Here is a 21,977-nt window from a genome sequence, read left to right on the forward strand (position 1 = left end):
AATCACACAGTCTTTATTGATTAGAGGAGGTATGTTGTTTCAGTCACAGTATGAACAGGCTGAGCTGCTCTGTTTGGATATCTCTGTCAGCAGGATAATGAATTTCAGCTGGAATACCAAAGTCAGTGACACACACACACACACACACACACACACACACACAGTTACTGAGTGATTCTGCGAGCCTTATTTGGGTATATTTATTCCTGAAAAAGGCAAACAGTGCAGGCATGTGCAGCGTTCTACAGAGCTGAGGAATGGTTTACATTTGAACACACTGTTTTTCTTTCACAGCTCTGACAGGATATTTAATTTGCTTCACATCAGCACAACTCATCAGACACACCTCACATTTGTGTTTTATTGCCTTTTTATCGTTTTTGTGTCATATTTACATGTCAACAGTGTACACACCACATTTGAAAGTCCATCTTTGTTTGTCAGTGGCCCGCACCTTACAGTAATACCCCCATTTCATGATGTGTTTTCTATAATTTTGTTGTGTTTTGTCCAGCGTTGTTCTGTTTTGCCCCCTCAGGGCTACCGTACATAATTCAAGTCTGTCAGCACATACGGTACATGAGTGTGAACAAATGTTGGAGCTGCAGTGTGTGGGCCAAAACACATTATGCTTTTGATTAAAAAGAAACACATGTTGTAATTCAGAAGAGGGTCAGACACACCCTGCAAGAAATTCTTGGCAGTTGCTTTAACATTAGAAGAGCCCCAGATGGGTGGGGTTTATTGTTTCAGAACAGTGCTAGATAATATTGTCAATCACAGGAAAGAATGCGAAAACAACTTGAAATAAAGGCACTTTCTAGTGTTAGTTAATGGATTTCTACCTCTCATGGTGAACCTGGCCTGATCTGTGTAGTTAGTTACAGATGCTTTAAGTCTGGAGTTCAAGCTTACTGGTCTGAGTCAGATTCATCTTTGTCAGTTACTGGAACCACAAAGACGCCCTGTCATTGGGACAATCAAGGGGCAACCAGAGTGTGATAGGATGAGATACCTGTCAATCAAGTGAAATGTGTCTCCAGACACACTTAAAAGTACACTTCTCTGAAGTCTTAATAACTGTATTGACGTTGTATTTGTAGAGAAAAGTTTGGGATTTCAATATAATCAGATACGGCCGAGCAGGTGGACCTTTGAACAAACATGATACGTCTCGGGTCAAGTTAAGTCTTGAGGGAGCGCTACAATGTGCAATCACGTAAGAGGTGGAAGCAGAAGATCATCCAGATGGAATGATCCAATAGCATTCTGGTTGCAGTCTGTTCTTTATTCATTTACACCTGCATTCACATGATGGTATCCAGATTAAGGCTGTCAAAAGTATCAATGCTTTTTCAATATCAAGTGTTCAAAATGATCTGTTAACTATACATCTAATACTATCAAAGACTGATTTAAAGAATCTGTATTCCTACAAGGTAGGGAAATCATTTAAGAATTGTAATAATAATGTTAATTAGTAATAACATTATTGCAAATATGTGACTTTTTCTGCGCTGTTTCTTTTATACTACTGTTGATTGAAGTTTAAAATTCTGGTATTGTGAAAACACTGATCCAGATACAGCTCAGATGTTAATACCTGGTGGCAATAGAGTCATAATACTGCATCACATGCTCAGGTGTGTCAGTATCAGTTCAGATGAGCACTGTGTCAAAAAACGCAGGCTTTTCATTAATTTCAATGGGACTATTTCGCTAGAAACATTAACCCTGGTTACGTTTTGCACATTACAGTGTGTCAGCCAAGGACAGGAAGCAGGAAGAATATCTAGTTTACCTCAGTCACTGTGCCAAACTGTTCTCTTCCACTCTGGTGGTGAACATACTACTAGTGATTAACTTTCAAGGGTTGAGCAATCCAACCTCAAAGTGCAAACCAAAAGTTTGAGGAAAAAAGCAGCTAGATTCAGTGTTCAGCGCACCAACAAATTACCTTATGATTTGGCTCCTGTATCAACACAGCTCACCCTCAGCGTCCTGAGGCACACCTAGTTTATAGTCTCAGCTGAACTGTCTGACTCCACTGCACTCCATCAGAACGAGAGCCACAGAGAGAAAACATGTTTCATCTGAATGAATTCATCCGCTGAACACATCCAGGAATCCAGTCTGAGCCGTGATGTGCGTGCAGAGACATTTTGACGAGCAACTCAGGATTTGATTGAGCTTATCTCACACCGAGCGAGACCGCAAGACAATGTGACCTTAAAGAGGACGAACACACACTCTGTGATAAACAGGCAGTTGCAGACGTGCGTTGCGTGTTCTGATACAGCTACGCACACACACACTGACAGGCTGGTGAGTGGCATCGTCGGCAGCACTGATAATGCAGTGGGGTCATGCTGACGGTGTCCATGCACATGTGTCTGTATCAGACTGCGAGTTTCAGTTGAATCATCATTGCTTAAGGGAGCAACATTGCAGCTGTGATAAGAAATTGGTGGTGATTTTGACTGAAATAAAATGGCACGCTGAGATGTAAGGCGAGGCTGTGTGTCCTGGTGTCGTTGTTTGTTGTGATGAGGAGGAGGACCTGGCCCCACAGCACCACCAGGGAGGGGTGGCTGGTGATCAGGCACTGCACCGTGCTGTTCAGACTCCATAAGGGGTAAAACAGGCCATTCAGGAGACGGCTAACTGCGGCTGCACAGCAGAAGGAGTGCTGCTAATGTCCACTTTAACCTGTCTGGAGGAAATGTCATCCAGCAACACTCCTACTGGCTGGAGCAGCTGAATACTTCAGTGGCTTATCACAAAGTCAAAGCAACACAGGCTGTCACCTTCAGCCTCACGCCATAACACTGTGACAGCTGACAGGAGAAATCAGAAAATCTTTCTGCTTTCTCTAACGCTTTCACCAAGTGAATGCTGGTTATGTGCAGTAACCCCAGATTCTACGAGTATAGGCTCTTAAATTGTTCTCTGCTTGGTTTATGATGCTGCGGTGATTGCTTGAGATGAAACACTGTGGTCCAATGCATTATGTGCATTAAATATGAACCGCACCACCGATAGAAATGGTAATCAAGTTCAAGTGTGCTGCTTATAGTGCTTATAGTTGTACTAGGCCAAAATGTGCCTGTGTGTGTTCATGTATTGGCTATGAGTCTGGAGTAGGGCAGTGGATATATTTATTCCTTCTTTTTCTTTATTTCTGGTTCTTGCAACGTATGAATATTCAATAAGTGGGTGTGTTGATGTTGGAAACAATATGTCTTTGACTTTCATTAGTGAATGAAGCTGTTTAGCCTTTATTGGTTTGCATTTGTCTAATATTGTGAATATTTCCCTGTGTTGAAGTCCCAGGGTGACGTAGTCAGGCTATATCCTTGAATCTTAAACCAAAGCTCCAGCTCCCACCACATCTGTAAGCTGCATACTTTTTGAAAACCTTGATGGTGAATTGAGTTCAAATATGTGCACATTATTAAATGATTAAGCCCAAATGAAGTGTAGTCTCTCTTTTCATGATCCTGTGTGGCTGATGTATTGGCACAGTTTGATATGAATGAGTCTTTGCCTGTTTACACTGCAGTCATCTGATATGAGTACTTGTACTCATGTAAAACGTCACTGATCTAGTGTCAGCAGGGTTTTCATACATATAACTAAACATGTTTGTGTGTCTGTGCAGGTGGAGGAGGGCGGTAAGGCTGACAGATTGGAGCAGCCTCTGCTGGTGGGGGATGAGATTATTGTCATTAATGACGTGGAACTGACTGGATACAGACAGGAAGCCATCGCTCTGGTCAAAGGATCGTACAAGACTCTGCAGCTCACTGTCCGCAGGTACAGACACAGTGTGTGCGTGTGTGTGTGTGTGAACACGTTTGTTTTTGTATCCCAGTGGGGACTTTAGACTGACTGCACACCAACCCATGTGGACCTCCTGTCACCATGGGGACCAAACTGAGGTCCCTGTGGCCCCAAACTGCTTTCTGTGGGTTAGGACTTGGTTTTAGGGTTATGGTAAGGGTTAGGGTTAGATAATGAGTAGTGATCATTAAGTTTAGGGTAATGGGCTATAGAATGCATTATGCCAATTGAGTGTCCTCATGAGGATTGTGTCCGAAATGTGTGGTGAAATGGAAGTGATCACTGTATTGACGTGTATGATTAAAGTGAGTAATCTCCAGTGAGAACCATGCTGTCTTGACTTGGTGACTATTTTTCCAGAGGGGTACAGAGGACTGACAGAGAGCTTCATCACATCTGAACTAGCAAATGGCATCTAATACAAATTGTGTTGAAATAATTTGTTAACTCAATAACTTGTGTGTACATTTATCTGATATATATGCCCTCATATTGGCAGATGAATACTACATTACAGTTAAAAAAGTAATGTAGTATTCATCTGCCAATATACCATGTTGCAATGCAGTGCATCACTTGAATGCAATGCATGCACCTATCTATACAGTTATTATTCTCTCCTGCATAAATGTATTACACTGTTAACTGCAGTTTTCAGTTTCAGTAGTTGCCCTTCAGTTTCAGTCACACTCAGTACACAAACACTGGTAGGATGGAAGGATATGATATTCATAGTTACTTTTCACTACTGCCAGCTTCTCATAGCCATAGTCAGGTGTTAACACAAGGACAGTGATGGTTAGGTATACACTGCACTTAGCTAACAAGCAGACACCAAACAATGATGAGTGAGTATTGAATGAGTGGGAGACCTCCAATATGGCTGCCAGAGGGTGTGTTATTTCACATAGCATTTCTTTCAGAAGCCAAAGCCAGGCATGTATTTGGGTTTGGGGTGTGACCATTAGCAAGGCTGCTGTTGCTACTGCAGCTTTTATCTACAGGAAGACGCGTGAGAGGCACGACACAATGCAGGACTTTAGACTTTAGACACAAACACACACACACACACACACTCACACACAGTAGGACAGGTGTAGAGGCACATATGGCATTATGGGAAGGCGTGACAAAGAGGGATGGTGTGAGAATTGTCCAGATGAAAAGAGAGCAGTGGCTTGTGTTTTGTTCTGATCAGCTTCCTGCAGGAATCTGATGGGGAACCGCAAGAAGTCGTCTGCTCTCAGGTCTGTTTTTTTTTTAAACTGGATGTATAGTATAATGGATAATGGATTCTGATGTACTAATATGTAGATTATATCATGTTGTACTGGGCTCTTGGGCAGACTGGGAGGTCTGAACAATGGTTGGTTTGCATGTTGTGGCCATGTGCAGTGGACTGTGAAGCAGGTCAAACTCTGCAGTTGCATTCACCTTTGGACTATTTTATTCTGCAGGTGGACTCATGTTCCCATGAGCACTGGCAGCCAGGAAAGACAGATTAAAGCTCTAGACGCTGTTCTTTTTTCTCTTGACTTCCTGAACATGGACAGCTTGTCTTCATTTCTGTCTTCTTACTTAACAGTTTTCGGAATTAAAAAAAAATGTGTACAAAAATACAGGAAAAATATTTTAACAAGGAAACAGACAAAAAAAATTAGATTATAAGATAAAGTGCCCCAATGTAAAAACCAAACATTAGCAGACATAAAACAAAAAAAAGCAAAGAAGCAAACAAAACAGAAAGAAAACCCTCCACAAACACAGTGATAGACAAGGCATGTGTTTGTGTGTGCACAAACTGATTAAAGAAGGATTTACTGTCGTGAAAGTATAGAGTTGACGGAGGAGACGATCCAGGAATGAGCGAGCAGGCAGTGCAGTTGAGTCAGCAGGAGGAACAGGTGGTGGACTGGACCCGGGCAAGCCGGGCAGGCAGACAATGAGGGAGATGATCCTGGGACATGCGGAGAAAACACACATGTTAAACACAAGAAGAGACTCTTCTGAGCTGAGCAGAGCACAGAGCACTGGAAAACTCCAGAAGCCATGATGTGCACCAATCTGGTGAAGGTGTTTATCTTGTGGTTGATGATGGTTGGATAGGCAACAGCTGTGACTGCTGATTGGCAACAGGGATACCTGATACCAACACAGTCTTATGTTTAGCAAGCTGGAGTTGAACAGCTGTTGGAATGAAGGACCTGCGGTAGCGTTCCTTCTTACACAGTGGATGCAGTAGCAGTCTGTTACTGAACGAGCTGCTTAAGGCCCCCACCGTCTCATGCATGATTGATGATATGATATATGATGTCAGAATATCCATAGGCTGCTGTCTAGGGATTGCAGGGATTATCCTGTGTAGTATCCTGTGGTTATGGCCCAATCCCAAACCTGTAATTGTGGTATATTAGATTTAGCTCTAAGCTGATTGAATGAATGGAAAACATCTGCCATGTACAGATCCTTAAATGAAACAATATCCTTCTCAAGCCCAAGCAAGAAGAAGTCATTGCGAAGTGAGGTGGGAAATTGATGATTTGCCACAATCAGGGCACATAGCGAGCCAGCCTGGAAGCCAAAGAGTTTCCGCACCTGAGACCACATACGTAGAGGCCTTTTTCAGACCTGAAACAAGTGCAGAGACACACCTTACCTTTTGGGCAGGTATTTGTAAGGAGTGCCTCTGCATTTGTTTCGTATCTGAAGAAGGGCTTGCACCCAAAACGTAGTATACTAATAAATGATCATGGGAGCATTATCTAGTGTGCATACTTTATTTTTCAGTTTCTTACCTGCCCAGTAGTATAATTTGAAATGTGGTAGAGCCGTACCATGTAGGTCTCTGTAAAAATTCTTTACAGATACGAGGTGGTTTTTTATTCCAAATAAAAGTCGGAGATAATGTGGTCATTTTAATTAGATTAATTATGTCTGGTAATGAGAGAGGCAGCACAGATCATTTGTTGGAAGGTCACTGTAGCGCACTCCAAAAAAGGAGCAAAATTTATCTTAAAGAGGTCAGAGATCTTTTGAGCTACAACTACACCCAGGTAAGGAAGGTTGTCATTAGTCACCTTCAAAGGATCGGAGTTAAAGGAGAATGATTCTTGTTGTCAGGAAAAAGTTTTCTTTTTGAAACAAAAAAAACAGAAAACCAGCTAAGTTGACCTAGCACAGTCATAGTGTAGTGCACAGCATTCTGGGGATCAGTAATATACAACAATGACTTACGCTGCCTTCTGCCCCTTGATATGCCATGAATCTCAGCTGAGGAACATTGTAAGATACCAAGGAGCTCGATGGCTATTGCAAAGATAAAGGGGGAGATCAGGTGTCCTTGCCTCGTGCAGAAACTATGGGAATTAATGTCATTGGTGCACACTGAGGATGATGGGGATTAAGTGTCCATAAGCAATCTTACCCATGAATTTTGGACCAAATCCAAATCTCGTCAGACTCTGACAGATGTAGCCCCATTCAGCTCTAAACAGATAATTGCCTCGGTTGACTGGGATTTGAGGAATGATAAGATGGCAAATATTTAAAAAATAGAGGCGCTTTTTAGAAAACCAGTTTGGCATCCTGAGGCTGTTGAGTCAACTGATGAGGATCCAGAGCGGGGTTCACCTGTGGTCCAAGGTGGACCAGAGCCAGTCTCTCGTAACATTAGGACAACAGGCCTGAAATCTTTGAGGTGTTTTCCACAGAACCGGTATCCTTGAATGCAACAGACTCAGGTTAAAGGTGTGTTGTAGGATCTCAGACAGCTGGTAGCACAGCACATTTTGAACCCTGGACTGATGTGATCAGGGCCTGCAGCCTTGCACTAGTAAAGTCTCTCCAGCTGATTTGGTGTCCACAAATTACAACTCTCCAACAAGCGGTACCCTAAACCCTGAAAATACTGAGTACTTTTTCCATTACGCTGCCATACACAGAAAAAACAACAAAAATGCTGCTGCATAGGCTGCTTACGAGTTTTAGAAGTTTCAGTTATCACAATTGCAGAGAACCCAAAGAGAGACCTGCAGCGGCTAGCCTTGGCATTCATGTTCAGAAATATATATATGCCCTGCTGGACTTGAGCGTGACCATATTTCCGGATACTTGTAGGATCTTATTCTTATCCAAGTAGTACTGCAGCTGCATTATCATGGTTCTGGGACAGTTGCCAGGTTTGGGTTTAGGAGCCAGAGATCTATGAGCGCAGTGTTACACAAGAAGGTTAGTTATCTCATCGCCCAGAACCTCTGCAAAATTAAGGAAGCCATGAGTGCAGTGGGTTTGATATTTTCTGCACAATTGGTGATCCCAATTATCCTCGAATTCTGTACTCTAGGTTGTCATTTCCGTCTTGTAGTTTCCCAAATGGTACTCTCCATCTTGTCGATGCTGGAACCATGGTGTTTGAGCATGCCTTCGATCAGACAGTGGTCGCTGTCTCGGCCCGTGTTGTTCACAAAGATGCCGTCTCGGCTCCATCAACTCTGGTGTCCCGCCAAAGGGCCTCCGGGCCTTGTTTGAATTCAGTAGGGAAACTAGCCATCGCTTGTTTGTATATCACCCAATTGTTGGTTTAACTACTTGGAAAAGAACATTCTCCTTGTGTTGCTGTGCGGGTGACGGAGGATCTGATAGTAGTGCTAGCATTGGCCATGAATGTTTGTTTGCGTACAGGGCTAGCCAAATGCTACACTGCTACACTGACGTTAGCTATGTTTCACACAGACACAAGGGACCTGTCCGAATTTCTATTCTAAATACTGGAGTATGCTAAAATACTATGTGACATTTTTTCAACATGTCTCAATTAAGTTAAGTTTGACTATTTAATATAAAAACTGATACTATTTTGGCCATTTTCCCTCCATCTGTGAATGGATGTTTAAACTACAATGAACCTTGGGAGTCGTAGTTGACTTCTCTTTTTTTCTTCTTGAGTTTTTACGTCTGCAGTTTTGGGTTCATCTAAGCTTTGAAGTGAACTGTTGTTTATGAGAATATGAACCTGTCTTACTACAGCATGGAAATCAGCTTTGGAGATGCATTGTGTCACTTTTTGAGCTGCATTGCTGTTCTGTGATGAGTCGCTGCTCCTTTAAATGTTTTGTGAGCCTCATTTTCTCTGTCTTGCACTCCTTTTTCATCCCTTCCTCCTCACACTCCTCAATCAGAGCTCCTCCTGCAGCTGCAGAGTAATAGCCTCTCAGGGACAATAAAGATTTATTGAATTGATGGTTATTGCTGCACAAGACCAAAGTCTGTGTATGTGTGTGTGTGTGTGTGAGACAGAGAGACAGATTATCTGAGGCAGGTGCTAGCTGGTTCTATAGTTGGTTATGTTCCAGTGTGTGTGTGTGTGTGTGTGTGTGTGTGTGTGTGTGTGTGTGTGTTTGCGTGTTCTCCATCCTCTGTGTCAGACAAAAGGCGTGTGTGATGTCGACACCAAACACACCTGTCAGACACTCACCACACCGGTCTGTCTGTTCAACTGACTCCTTCTCTCCTCCATACCTGCTGCACTTCTTCTGATTGGTGCGTTCAGGTGATCCCTGATTGGCTGAGAGCAGAGTGGTGAAGAGACAAGGAGAGACAGAAAGAGGCACACAAAGCCACAGACATTCAGAGAGAGAGAGAGAACCAAGCCATTAGTGTACTCACAACAAGCTGAAAACAACCACAGTGTTATGTGAGGAGCTGCCCATCAGAGCTGTAAGTCTGTGTCAGTGTGTGTTTGCAGTGGTGCTCGATTCGAATGTTTGTGGGTTTATTATACGGACACTCAAGTTTGAATCAGCCTTCAAGGAAAGATGGGTGTTCTGAGAACTGCATACATCACAGTTTCATTGTATTGTCATTGTCTGATCATCTGACTGACCTGTCTCCTGACCCGTCAGACTTCTTTTCACTGAAGCCATCATGTGCCCATATCTCAGATACTGGCTTGGTGCAAGTTGTTGTCACAGACATGATGGACAAAACTACGAAAACAAGACCCAACTTGTAATGATACAGAATGATCCTTTCACGATTCCTGAAAATGCAATGGTGCAGTTGACAAAAAAACAAAACAAGTATATTGATAACCAAAAATCAGCCTCAAAAATATATCTTTAGTATATGGTATAAAAATATAGTTTTAGATCAAGATTTTAGAGTGAGATCCTGAACAGTTTGAAATCAGTTCTTTCCTCCAGCTGATTCCGAGCTCTGGAGAGATAACACTTAACAGCAATTTCTGGCCAACAGGCGTCAGCGGGACTCGCCCATCTCAAGCTGTTGGGCGGGGCTAAATTGAAAGGCACCAGCTTGTAGGAATGCAGTTCATCACTGGTAACCAGTGTTTTCTACTTCTGTTTGGACATTTACAAAATATTTTTCCTTCATTACACTACGCCTGCTGTCTGCAGGGCTCGTATCGCTAAATAAACCAATCACCTCGTACTAGTTCCATTTTGTTTCAGTTTTTTCCTCATGCGTGTGTGTTGGGCCCTGATGTTGATCGCTATGTCAGTCAGACCAGATGTGAGCAGGCTCTTGCCCACACTGGCTGCTGGATCTTAACAGCTGCATTCTAGGAGGAATTATGCGTTGCAACAATTTCTCTGCAAACAACACAGGGGTTCAGTGACATCCTGAAGTCTTGTCATCACCGTGTGGTTGCTAGGCAACCGCCAAGAGGTTGTACAGAAGCACTTTACTTTGTTGTGTGTCCAGAGACAGTTCCATCATATAACTCCACATTAGTCCACAATTTGTCATCCAGATTAAACAAATTAGATGCAGTGTGTTGATTATCTTGATTTAGACGTTTTTGTAGGTGTCTGTTTGAACTTTGGACAGCTGCCTCCAGTCTTTATGCTAGGCTAGGCTATCTATGTCCTTTTTCCTGAAAGACAGTCAGTTTTTTACATTTAAAGTTCCCAAAATGTTGACTTCCTTTAAAGCCCTGTAAACAAACAAGCTGATGTAGTATCGTAGGCAGTAATCTGTCTTCACAGATAAGATCTACTGAAGTGGAGTTTGGATGCGATACAGTAATGCTGATCCAACTGAGAGCACATTTGAGGGTGGTGAACAAGGAAGCCTGACTGACTGCTCAAAAGGTTTTTTTTTTTATTAGTGAACTTCCTCATTGAGCATGTGTGGGGGAGTGGCTGGATGGTGTGTGTGTTCCCAGTGGGGCACAGGTTTTTTCTTGTGCCTTATTTTAATTGACACCTGACACTTGTGGCTTACCTCATGAGTGAGTTAAGGTTATCGCCCCCTAGCTGTGCTCTGAGTGTGTTTATGTCGAGTTTGTGTTTATGAACCAAGTGTGCGCTGGAGTGTTTCATTTGGGTTCAGCGAAAGCGTGTCATGATTTCAGAAGAACGTCAGTTTATTATGTACCTGCAAACTCAGATGCTCAAGTGTTTGAGCCGGTTAAGTGTTTACAGTGCTCCCTGTGTTACGTATGTGTGTGTGCGTGTGTGTGTGTGTGTGTGTGTGTGTTCATTACCTATATTACCCCTTGCCTTGCACCTTGCAGCTGCTTTTCCAGTGTTTTGTCCTCTAATCCACAGTAAGCAGCAGTCTGCACCTCACTGGTGTTAAGTTACACATCAAGAGTTTTTGTTCTCCCGGAGGCACAAGAAAAAACTACACCCACGAGGCACCTGCTGGTCAAAATGCAAGAATCATTTTTAGTGTTTTTCATAATGATAGTATTGTGTGTCAGAGCGAGAGATACTGGGGATTTAGCTATTGTTAGAGTCATACCAGCAGCTAAAAATGTAAAGTTCGTACTGGGGAAGGTGCTGGAGGAATGGTTAGGGAGTTGTTAAAATCTAAAGAGCTCATCCTCTGGGGAGCAGGAATTTAATCGATAAAGTTCATGACAATCTGGTCAGATGTTTTTGAAATATCTCACTCTGGACCGACGGACTGGATTCCAGATCATTCCAATGAAAGTTGCCTACCCAGCTCACAATCCGCTCTTCCTGTTTGTCTTCAGTGTTGTTCGCCGACTGCACATGTGCATTATTGTCTCTTCCTGTGGCCCCACCCATAGACTTTACATCGAGATGACATCAAGCATATAAATACAAATCTTAAACCTTCATGGTTTAAACAAGGCTAATCATTGACAACCATGGTAGCAGCTCTGTGATGTGTAGCAGGTCTGAAGTTTAGCATTTTCATTATCATAGTTTAGCGTGTTAGCATGCTAATATTTGCTAATTATCAGGGCTGACTAAAGATAGAGAATTGTTAGTTCAACCCTTAGTAGACTAGGGCATCAGAATATAGTTTGAGCTTCGGGACTGATGGAGATTGTTATAAGTAATGTTGTTAACACTGTGCTGCATTATAAATGCAAAACCATAATAAGAGCCTTACAGGTATAAATTATGCAGGAACATGCATGAAGCAAGCTGCCTGTTAAGGAACAGCAAAAGAGGGACTGATTCTGAATGTTTCAGAACAGCAAGGACTCTTCACGTTTTGTGGATTTACTTCAACACAGTATAACATCACACAAATCTCATAGTCAAAACACTGTATCTACAACTTATCAACACAGTGGATGATGTATCTTTACAAATTAACTTGCTGCAAACTCTTCATGCCTCTCCTGTCTCTGCCTCAACCCCCCATGTCTTTGTCATTCGTGGCGTTCGAGGGGTTTCATTTTTCTGCGACTCGCCGACTAATGAAAACTTGGTTGACTAAGACTGTTCGGTTAACTGTTTAGCAATTAGCACTAAACAAAAATTACAGCTAATTCGGTCTGAATGTCATTATTTTTGTCGGTATTTGTTTGACTAACATATCAGACAAATTGAATTTTTGACCTGATGATGGTGCCGGATGGAAGCATGGAGGAGAACCTGAATTTTACAAAAATTCATGCTAATCTATCCAATAGTTGATGGAGCTCCTGGTGGCGCTAGAGGAAAGGTCGTCGGATCACCAAAGTCATTTGCAGCTGTTTACACTAGAAATGCTCAGTTGTGAAGCTAAGAGCCCACTGACATCTTGAGTCTCCGCAGTTTTGGGTTTGTCTAAGCTTTGAAGTGCCACAACTGTTAGTCACCTCACGCTGTTTATAAGAATATGAAGATGACTTGCTTCACTTGCTCCTTTACAAGGTTTTTTTAATTTGTGAGCCACATTTTCTCTGTCTGCCCACAAGCATCTGGAGGCTTTACAATGAGAGCTGTCTCATCCATATCAATGACACCACCGTGATGTAGAAGACTGTATATTTATTCAGGCTGGTTGCGTCTGTTCCCTCAGTGTCCTTGGTGAGAACAGGCTGCAGTCTGTTAGCATTTTAGAGAGCAGGCTTGGCGGCCGTCTTCTCCTGTCACTGGTCCGGTTGTGTTTGCATGTGATTTGTTTTGTTTTGTTTGTGTGACTCAGACAAAATGCAAAACTGACCACAACAAAATTGCACCTGTCCCTCCTGATTCAGTCCTTATGTTCCAGCAAAGATTTAGCTGAAACCACACACAAGATAAAGTAAAGTCATTTTCTAGCATGTAGAGCTTGATCCTTTAATTAATTTTATTTCTGTATTTCTGGAAACCATCCACCATCATACCAGTACCCAAGAAACCAATAACCATTAAAAGCTTGAAAAAGCTGATCTTGAATACCATTCTGCCTGCCACCAGACCACAGCTGGACCCCCACCAGCACCACCAGAGGATTGAAAACCCTCCACTCCTCATCCACTGGATTCACAATTTCCTCAGTACCAGACCAATGACTGTTAGAGTAGGCACAGTATCATCGTCAACTGTCGTCATCAACACCGGAGCCCCCCAGGGCTGTGTCCTCGGTCCCTTCCTTTGCACTCTCTGCTCAAATGGCTGTAGCAGCCCCTCAACCATCACCACATACCCCAGACACTCTGATCATCTGTCACTCTGTCATTCTCAAAGTACTCAACTCCATTTCTCATTTCACACACTGCAGCTGAACATGGACTAAAAAAGGAACTGGTCATTAGCACATCAAACATATCCCACACTGGACTGAACCCCACCGCCATCCATGGCAAGACTGCAGAGCAGGTCAACAACTTGAATATCTAACACTCACTATAGATAACAAACACAGTTTTGATCAACCCATCACGTCTGTCTATAAAGGATCCCAGCAAAGACTCCATGTTATCATGTTACAGAGCACTGTCTGCTGCCCGACACCTTCTGCTGTTGCACTACAAAAGCGTCATTCAAGCCATCCTGCTGTACTGTTCCCCCTGTTTCTTCATCTATCGAACATCCCAAACAAAAACAAACTTACCAGCAACACTCACACCGACTCTGAAATCATCAGCCTTCCTACACCCAAACTCTCAGCCACCACACACACACCTAGCACTCACAATAGCAAATGACACCGGTCTGATACTTGGTCTGGTAGGACCTGCAGCTTGTGATGGCTAACGTTTACAGAGGTTTTCACAAAGGTTCTATCATTTGTGTCAGAAACTCATCAGCACAATTAGACAGGTGCTACAAAAAGACAAATTTTTATCAGTTAGTTTTTAAAATAAGTTTTAGATTTTTGTCTGTAATATGTGTGTATTTATATATATTAATATATGTATGTTTATTATGAAGTCGACTTTTCAAACATGAGTGAAAACAGTGAATCGGGCGACAGGCCGGCTGAGAGTTAAAGAGCTGAACAGAGACGAGAGCAGGAGATGAGTCAGGGTTTCTGGGCATGTGAGGAGGTCATGCATCATACCCACACAGCTATCAGCAGTGTGTCACAGTGTGTGGATGAGGTGATGGTCGTCGGCTACAATAACAGAGATCCCTGTGATAGTAGAAATATTTGCTCCAGCTGTTGTTGAGGTGCTATGACCTCTGACCTCCTTAGATGCGGTTGCGATGTTAATGATCTGAGGACTGAAGCACACTCTGCTGACCGGAGGTTACAATCTTCGTGTCCATGCACTAAAGAACAGTGTTTATTTCTATCATCTGTCAGTCACATAGTAACTTTAATGTGATTTACTTAAGTGCAGTTTGTGTTTTTGTTGGTTTTTCAGTTTCATTTTTTTTCCCAATCCGTATTCTTAATGAACAAATTGAAAATGTAAGTAAAAACAGGAAGATTGAAACTGGAGATGTGCTTTTTGATTCTGAACACTTTGACTCATAGTGTTAATCACAGTTGTGTAGCTGTCTGTAGGTTTTCCCCGCTGTCTGTCTCCCTCTTTGTCTTCTTCCATTCATCTCCAGTGACTCTCCGTCTTTGTGCTCTTTTGTTGTTTCGTTGACGTAATCGAGCTTAATGAATGTTTGAGTTTCTCTGCTCAAAAAAAGAAGAGGAAGAAGTCATTACGGGCACGAACTGCCACAAAACTGTTTCCCCGGCAACCGCTCCATGCGTGTGTCTATGTGTGTCACATTGTGGGGACACAGAAACGTTCACACAGTGACTTTGTGGGGATTAATCTGTCCACCCTATCACTGAAAAAAAAAAACGTTGGAGCATTCTGTAAAATCCTGCGTTACACTCAGCGACACATTATCTGTGCATGGCAACCACAGACCGGTACAAAGGTCAGGCTCAGTGACTGTAAATGTAAATGTAAGTGATCCTGAAATAAGTTTCATACCTTATCGTCGATTTTTTCTTCAATATTACATATTTTTTCGTTTCACTTTAAGCCTAAGCATATATTTATTTTTTTCTGCGGTGTCTATCTTAATTTAAATGTGCAATTTTCCACCCACCCCCATTTATTGTATAGAATGCACTTAAAAATATATAGCTGACTTTTTTATTTTGTATTATTTACTCCCTTCTATGCCTCGTTTTATATTCCTGCTACTAATGCTGCTGTCTGTACCACCCTAAGTTATATCTTATCTTATCTTATCTTATCTTATTTTATCTTATGTTTTTGTCTCATCGTTAATGACGCTTTCACTTCTGACCTGTTTGGTGCAGTTCAATCAAACTCGGGTGTGGGCTAACCAGACCAAGACCACTTGAAAAGGTGGACCTTTGAGTTACTTGTCAGTCAGTGGAACTTCATGCTGCAGCTCTTGGTTTGTTAGTGAACAGTAAGTGAGAACATGAAGCAGGCTGGAACTAAAAGGCAAAAATGTGTCAACTTTCTATGGCCCAAACCAGCCGAACTGACCTACAGGTGTTTTTGCACCCTTCAGGAGTCAGGACTGATTAATTCTGCAAAGGAAAAGAAATTACTATGATGCATTTTTAAATTTTTTTTGCATATTATTAACTGTTGTCGACTGGTAAAGATGCTTAAAGTCTCTCATTGACTGACTTCCTGTTGCTGAGATCAGGTGTGCATCATGTGGACCAGACACCTGTCTATCTCTGATTAAATGTGATGATGGCACACTTCGAGCTGTCTTTCCATCGGGAAACAATTTTTTAAATGAGTTTTTTTCTCATTTCATTTCACTCATATTAACTTTGTCCATGGCCTCACAGGCAGAGTCACTGGATATTTGCTTTTCTCGTCCTCTATGACCTCACAGTGAGGAGAGAGCCACACCTGCATTGCTTTAATTAAGCTTGGTGGAAAGTCCAGTCATGGGCCAAGAGAGAGGTTGTTTCTTTTTGGTGTGGATCCAGATGTTTTGTTCTGTATTTGCATTTTGTTCTCTGGAGTGTACACTGTGTCCTTCAGCATAGAGTTACTGAAGAGGGAAACAAGCTCTCCAGCCATCTCTGTCAATAACACAACAAATCTCAAGACATATTGGTACCATCAACTTGTCTCATAACTGCTCGCAAACCATTCATTCCTCTTTTGTGGAGCAGTGGATACTCCGACAGCAGGGTTAAAGAAAAGTAGTAAGCTATGAAAGCTTCCTCTTCTTTGGCTTCTCCAGGCCTTAACAGCGCTGAACATTTCACTTTTCATTAACTGTTGAACTAAATGGAATGAAGAAACTCTGGCACATGTATCCCATGATCATCTGTCACTGTGATCACATGTGATTTGTGTGAGTCTGTACTGTCCTGTTCTTCTTGAAAGTATACTGGATCACTTGATCATTTTAGAGACATTTCTTCAAAGTTCAGCCACATTTGTTGCCGTATATCTGGAAACGTTTGCATCGCCTGCAGGATTAAATTGTGCGTTACGAACATAGTTTGAACAGACAGCACAAGGCTCAGTTGAAGGTTAGGAGGCATTTGGACTTTCCTCTGACTGAATGCTACTGTGCCAGGTGAAAGGTGCAGAGAGAGCAGTGTCTCTTTGTGTGTGTGTGTTTGTGTGTGTAATGAGTTAGAAAGTGGAATGTGGCAACACAGTTCCTCCTGTTCAGGTGATTTCAGGGTGTTGTGGCTGCCGTACATTCCTCTGACGAGCTCGACAGGTTTCACTTTAATGGGCCTTTATCTGTGCTCCTGTGTGTGTGTGTGTGTGTGTTTGTAAGCTGTGTATTTCCTTCTGTATTCATGTCTCTGTTTAAAAGGATTATAGGTTTAAATGGCTCTGTTGGGTGGAGGGAGAAGAGCTTTGACTTTGATTGAAGACTGCAGTCTTTGTTATCTGACAAATCTTTGTTATATGACAAAAGTATTTTTTTAATCATACATAGATTCTGACATTGAAAGCTTCTATTTAACAGTAACTTGAGTGTTCTCCTGGGTCATTGAGCCATAGTAACATTATGCCTCTAGGAGACTCAATGTACATTAGCCTGCAGTCAAGAAAGGCAGAGACAGTAGGTAAAATACTCAAATTTATTAAACTCCACTTAATGATCTAACATGTGACACTAATAATTCATACATTTAGCAGTCTATTGGGTCATTTTAAACCAGTATGTTGGCTTGACTTAGTGGGAAAAATGGGAGAAAGTGTTCCATGGTAAAGCAGCTGAAGCATGAAAACTTCAGGTTCAGCACACAGTTGGTGCTGTTAAACTGTTTTATAAGAGATAAATCCATAAGTCACATGCTGAAACACTGCATGGTGGTTTATGTGACAGGATTTTCTGCTCTGTTAAGTTCTCACAATGGCAATTATCTTATCTTTTGTTACGATCACAAGATAAGCAGCAGAAATATAGCATTCATGTTACAAAGTCAGAGGCAGAACGCAGATGAAACTGATACGAGAGGCTAGATATTGGACTGTTGCTTTAAAGTAGCGACCAATATTTTTCATGTGAAAACAAGGAGACAAAGTGACAGGAGCTGCTGGTAGGAGCTTTATAATGAGGTTCAGCTCATTGTTTATCTGTCTGGCTGTAACTTTTTACGCTTTTGGTTGACTCACATCACATCCTTCCAGTTGCATCAGGCAGCTGCTTCACACAAAAAAGTCCTAAAAACCTACTGTTCGCTACCTGCTCAGCACCAAACAGCAGACAGGCACAATGAGAGGCCAGCTGTTGAACAGGTGCAGTGAATTAAACAGCAAGAACCAGATATTTTTCTGATGAGTTGGTGGAGACCAAAAACAGAGCTAAAAGACAGTGAATATAGGACTTACTCAAGTAAATGGATGATAACATTGCTCTGTAACTACCAGATATACTGTACAAATAAGCAATTGTTGGCTAACACATTCACCACACTAACTTGATAATGATTGTCATGTGAATGTGGTCGTAACCTGTTTCTGCTGCCCCCAGGTGGCCAAAAAAATGCAGGTTTAAGCATAGATGTGCAAATAAACAACTGATGAACTCAATTAACCTGTTTATACAAATTGTGTGTGTGTGTGTGTGTGTGTGTGTGTGTGTGTGGGTTGGTGATTCACTGGCCCACATACTTAAACAAGCAAGTAATTTTCCTCTCTGTTGGAATAACAAAATGATTCATGTGAGTATTTCTGCTTCCAGGATCCTGTGGCCTCTGAGCTTTGACCTCCTCACTGTTGTTGATACCTAAGTTGACCTTTGACCTCATACTCTGTAGGCCACTGTGTGAACAGCTTTTGATAAATGACTAAATCGTGAATGTAGTGTCATAGCAGACGGTCGTGCCTGAACCAGTCGGACCTGAACGCAGCAGGCCTGTTTCTTTTAGCAGCCATGTGATGATTCTGCAGGTGTGTTGGTTACAGATTAGCCAATCTTATCACCAATCAAAAAATGGCAAAGTAGAAGGGAGTGAAATACTAATTCAGTGAAATGTTTGAGACACTGTTCCTGTTTGAAAGAGTAACTCTGTTTTTGGCAATTCCACCACCACCTTCAGCCATTATTTGGATATTGGCTTTTATATGAGAATTGACATTATGTGGGAGCAGTTCTCCATTCGTTACAAAATAAAAGAGCAAATGCAATGCAAAACGTCATGCAGGACGAGGAGGAATTTCTCAACAAAATGTTTTCACCCTCTGTCTCTCTCCTCAGGGAGTTCGATCCAGGATACATCGAGGAGTTTGGTACTTCACGTCCCTCCCTTCCTGCCCTTCCTCCTCCTTCTCCTCCTCCTCATTCTTCTCAATCGCCGCCACCACAACAACAAACGCCACCGTCATCCCAACACAGCAAACCATGTACAGCAAGAGGCGTCCAACTACGTATCAAGAACAGGTAGGAGAGAGCGGAGATACTCCATTAATTGACCTCTCCCTTAAAGAGCTGTTGTCCAATCAGTTGCAGCCCTGTCAAACTTTTGATTTCTCCACATGTTGAAGTGATGGGTTGGAGTTTTTTGGAGTGATCCTCTGCTTCTAAATAAAGTGAATGGAGGTTTGTTTACTCTTTTCAAAAGCAAACTACCTAGCAAAGAAGCTACAGTCATTAGTATGTTTGCCCTGTTCAAGCCCATCTACTCTCTAGTATAGCCAGTCCTGGAGGGTACTATGACCAGGGGTGCACATAACTAGCATGCAGGTACGGATGCGCAACAAAAATCAGACATGCATATTGTGAGTCTCGCCTGTGATCGTCACATACTCATCTCTCAGCCATGATGCACATTCACCTGTCTCAGACAAACACAGAGACATTTGACCCAAAGCCAGCTGTCGAATGTGGATGGAGACGGCTAATCTGACACTCAGCCAGGGACTGGGCGGTGCATCTTTATCAGCTACTATGCAGGAAGCTGCAGCAGAGGACATTCAGGGAGACTGTGTTTATTAAACCATGCTGCGTATGGGGTGATCACCGAACAACGTGCTGTTGCTCTCTGGATCAGTCGACGTGTCAGTGAGCACATCTGCACTGTGCAGACTAAAGAGAGTATTCAGCGTAAGCTCATCTGAAGACAGGTTGGAGGCTGTATACCTTTGATGAAGTGACTTTTCTATCAGGGATTGGACTTTCATGAGTGGCAGAAAGAGAGAAGTGCAGGGCACACCACCTGAGCATGTGAGAGCCCGTTCAATCCAAAGAAAACTCCTCAGAGTTGTGGTTTCCCACCATAGGGTCATGACTGGGACATCCTGCCTGTTATATGATAACAGTTCCTTCCAGTGTCGATGAATTGTCTTTATTTTTCTGTTTGGATGGCCAGGCGCCCTGCCGGTTAAAACAGGAAGTGGTGTCAAACAGTGACAGGTTTACTGCTGTCAGCTGAGGAGGTTATCGCCCTGGTGCTGGGATGTCCTGCCTGTGCTTCCCTTGAGTGTGTGTGTGTGGATGTGTGTGTCCATCAGATTTTTTTTTTAGTTTGTGACTCAGGGTTCAAACTCAGATCAACAGGAAAACAAACTTTGTAAACAGAGTCTGCTCAGGTTGCTATGTTAACCACCTCAGTCAGGCTGTTTGTCAGACGGCCTGGTCTTTAAAATGAGCTGTGATGATCAGCCTCATCTATGTGAGAGATAAAATGATGATGCTTCTTAAATCCACATCTTTTTTAAATAAGATTTTGATTTCATGTTTCCATCTTTGTGCAGCTGACATTTATCATATTAGACTCCACATTTGGCATGTTTACATGTCGCATGCATCATTCCGTTCACATTTTAATTTGACCTATTTACAACTGTGATTCAATAAGAGTTGGGACTCAATAAAACACAAATTAAAAGAGAATGAAATCATTTGCAAACTAACTGTGTTTACAGACAGCAGTTTTGCAAAGTGTTCCTGAGCCCATGTTTTAATCTCCTTTATACAATCACATGTTCACAAAGTATTGAACCTCGCTCCATCCTTGCTTGTGAATGACTGAGTCTTTCCAATCATGATACTATCACCTGTTACCAATCAACCTGTTTACCTGTGGAATGATCCAAACAGGTGTTTTTGGAGTGTTCCACAACTTTCCCAGTCTGTTGTTGCTCCTGTCCCAACATGTTTGAAACATGTTGCTGCCATCAAACTCAGAAAAAGCAGATATTTACAGAAATCAGTGAGGCTGAAGAAGCTGTCAGAGAGGATTAGGAGATGATCACAGTTATTTGGAATTGGGGTTCTTGTATATTTTGAAACTTCACAACCAGAATTTAAGATATAATTCTGTGGGCTGAACAGCAATTGCTCAAAACAACATGACATTATAATTGAATGAAAGTGAAATCTACAACATTTGAATGAGTTTTTACTGTATGTTGGTGCATGTGCCATTTCTATTCAACTGACCCAGATGTTAGATCCAGCCAGCTAAAATAATCCAGTCTCTTTGGAGGCTCTAGTTGGTGCTGCTGTTGAACTGGATTGTGTTGTACCGAGAGGTGTTTTTAATTAAGTAGTCTACCCTCATTCATGGTGGAAAGATGATGGTTTTAGCTACATGTTGAAAAAGTCAGCATCCCATCTTGTGCTTAAATCAGTGTTGACTTCTTAAATATTTAATCAAGACCACCATCTTTCACTAACCTTTAAGTACAATAAAAACACATAACACCCAGCATAGATCTGCACACCTCCGATCTGAGCTGAGCTCAACATCTGTGCAGATGTGCAGGCCCTTTAAACGTGCATTCACTGAATTTTTTTGGGCATTTTATCACCTCACAAATTTGAACTTGTTAACAAAGAGTTGCTGATTTACACATCCGGCAAATACAGATCAAAGCTACCATTCATCTGGATTCATGTTTTTCTCCACCTGACAACTGTAAATCCAATATTCACTCTCTACAAATTCCTGTGGCAAATTTCTGGCTTTTAAGATACTAAATAAGTTGTCAGTGAACAGCTTGCAGATACATACATCATAAA

The 21,977-nt window shown here is 42.1% G+C and overlaps 1 protein-coding gene across 2 annotated transcripts in view; it reads left to right on the forward strand.

The window, feature by feature from the left end:
• shroom3 (shroom family member 3) overlaps positions 1-21,977 on the forward strand; it is a 66,121-nt gene that overhangs the window by 4,342 nt on the left and 39,802 nt on the right. For both annotated transcript variants that reach the window (XM_041959817.1, XM_041959818.1), the window contains exons 2-3: positions 3,662-3,816; positions 19,212-19,394. In XM_041959817.1, the coding sequence (XP_041815751.1) occupies positions 3,662-3,816; positions 19,212-19,394 (338 nt within the window). The remainder of the gene's footprint in view (positions 1-3,661; positions 3,817-19,211; positions 19,395-21,977) is intronic.

Source organism: Chelmon rostratus, chromosome 19 (genome assembly GCF_017976325.1).
Source record: "Chelmon rostratus isolate fCheRos1 chromosome 19, fCheRos1.pri, whole genome shotgun sequence".
NCBI lineage: Eukaryota > Metazoa > Chordata > Actinopteri > Chaetodontiformes > Chaetodontidae > Chelmon > Chelmon rostratus.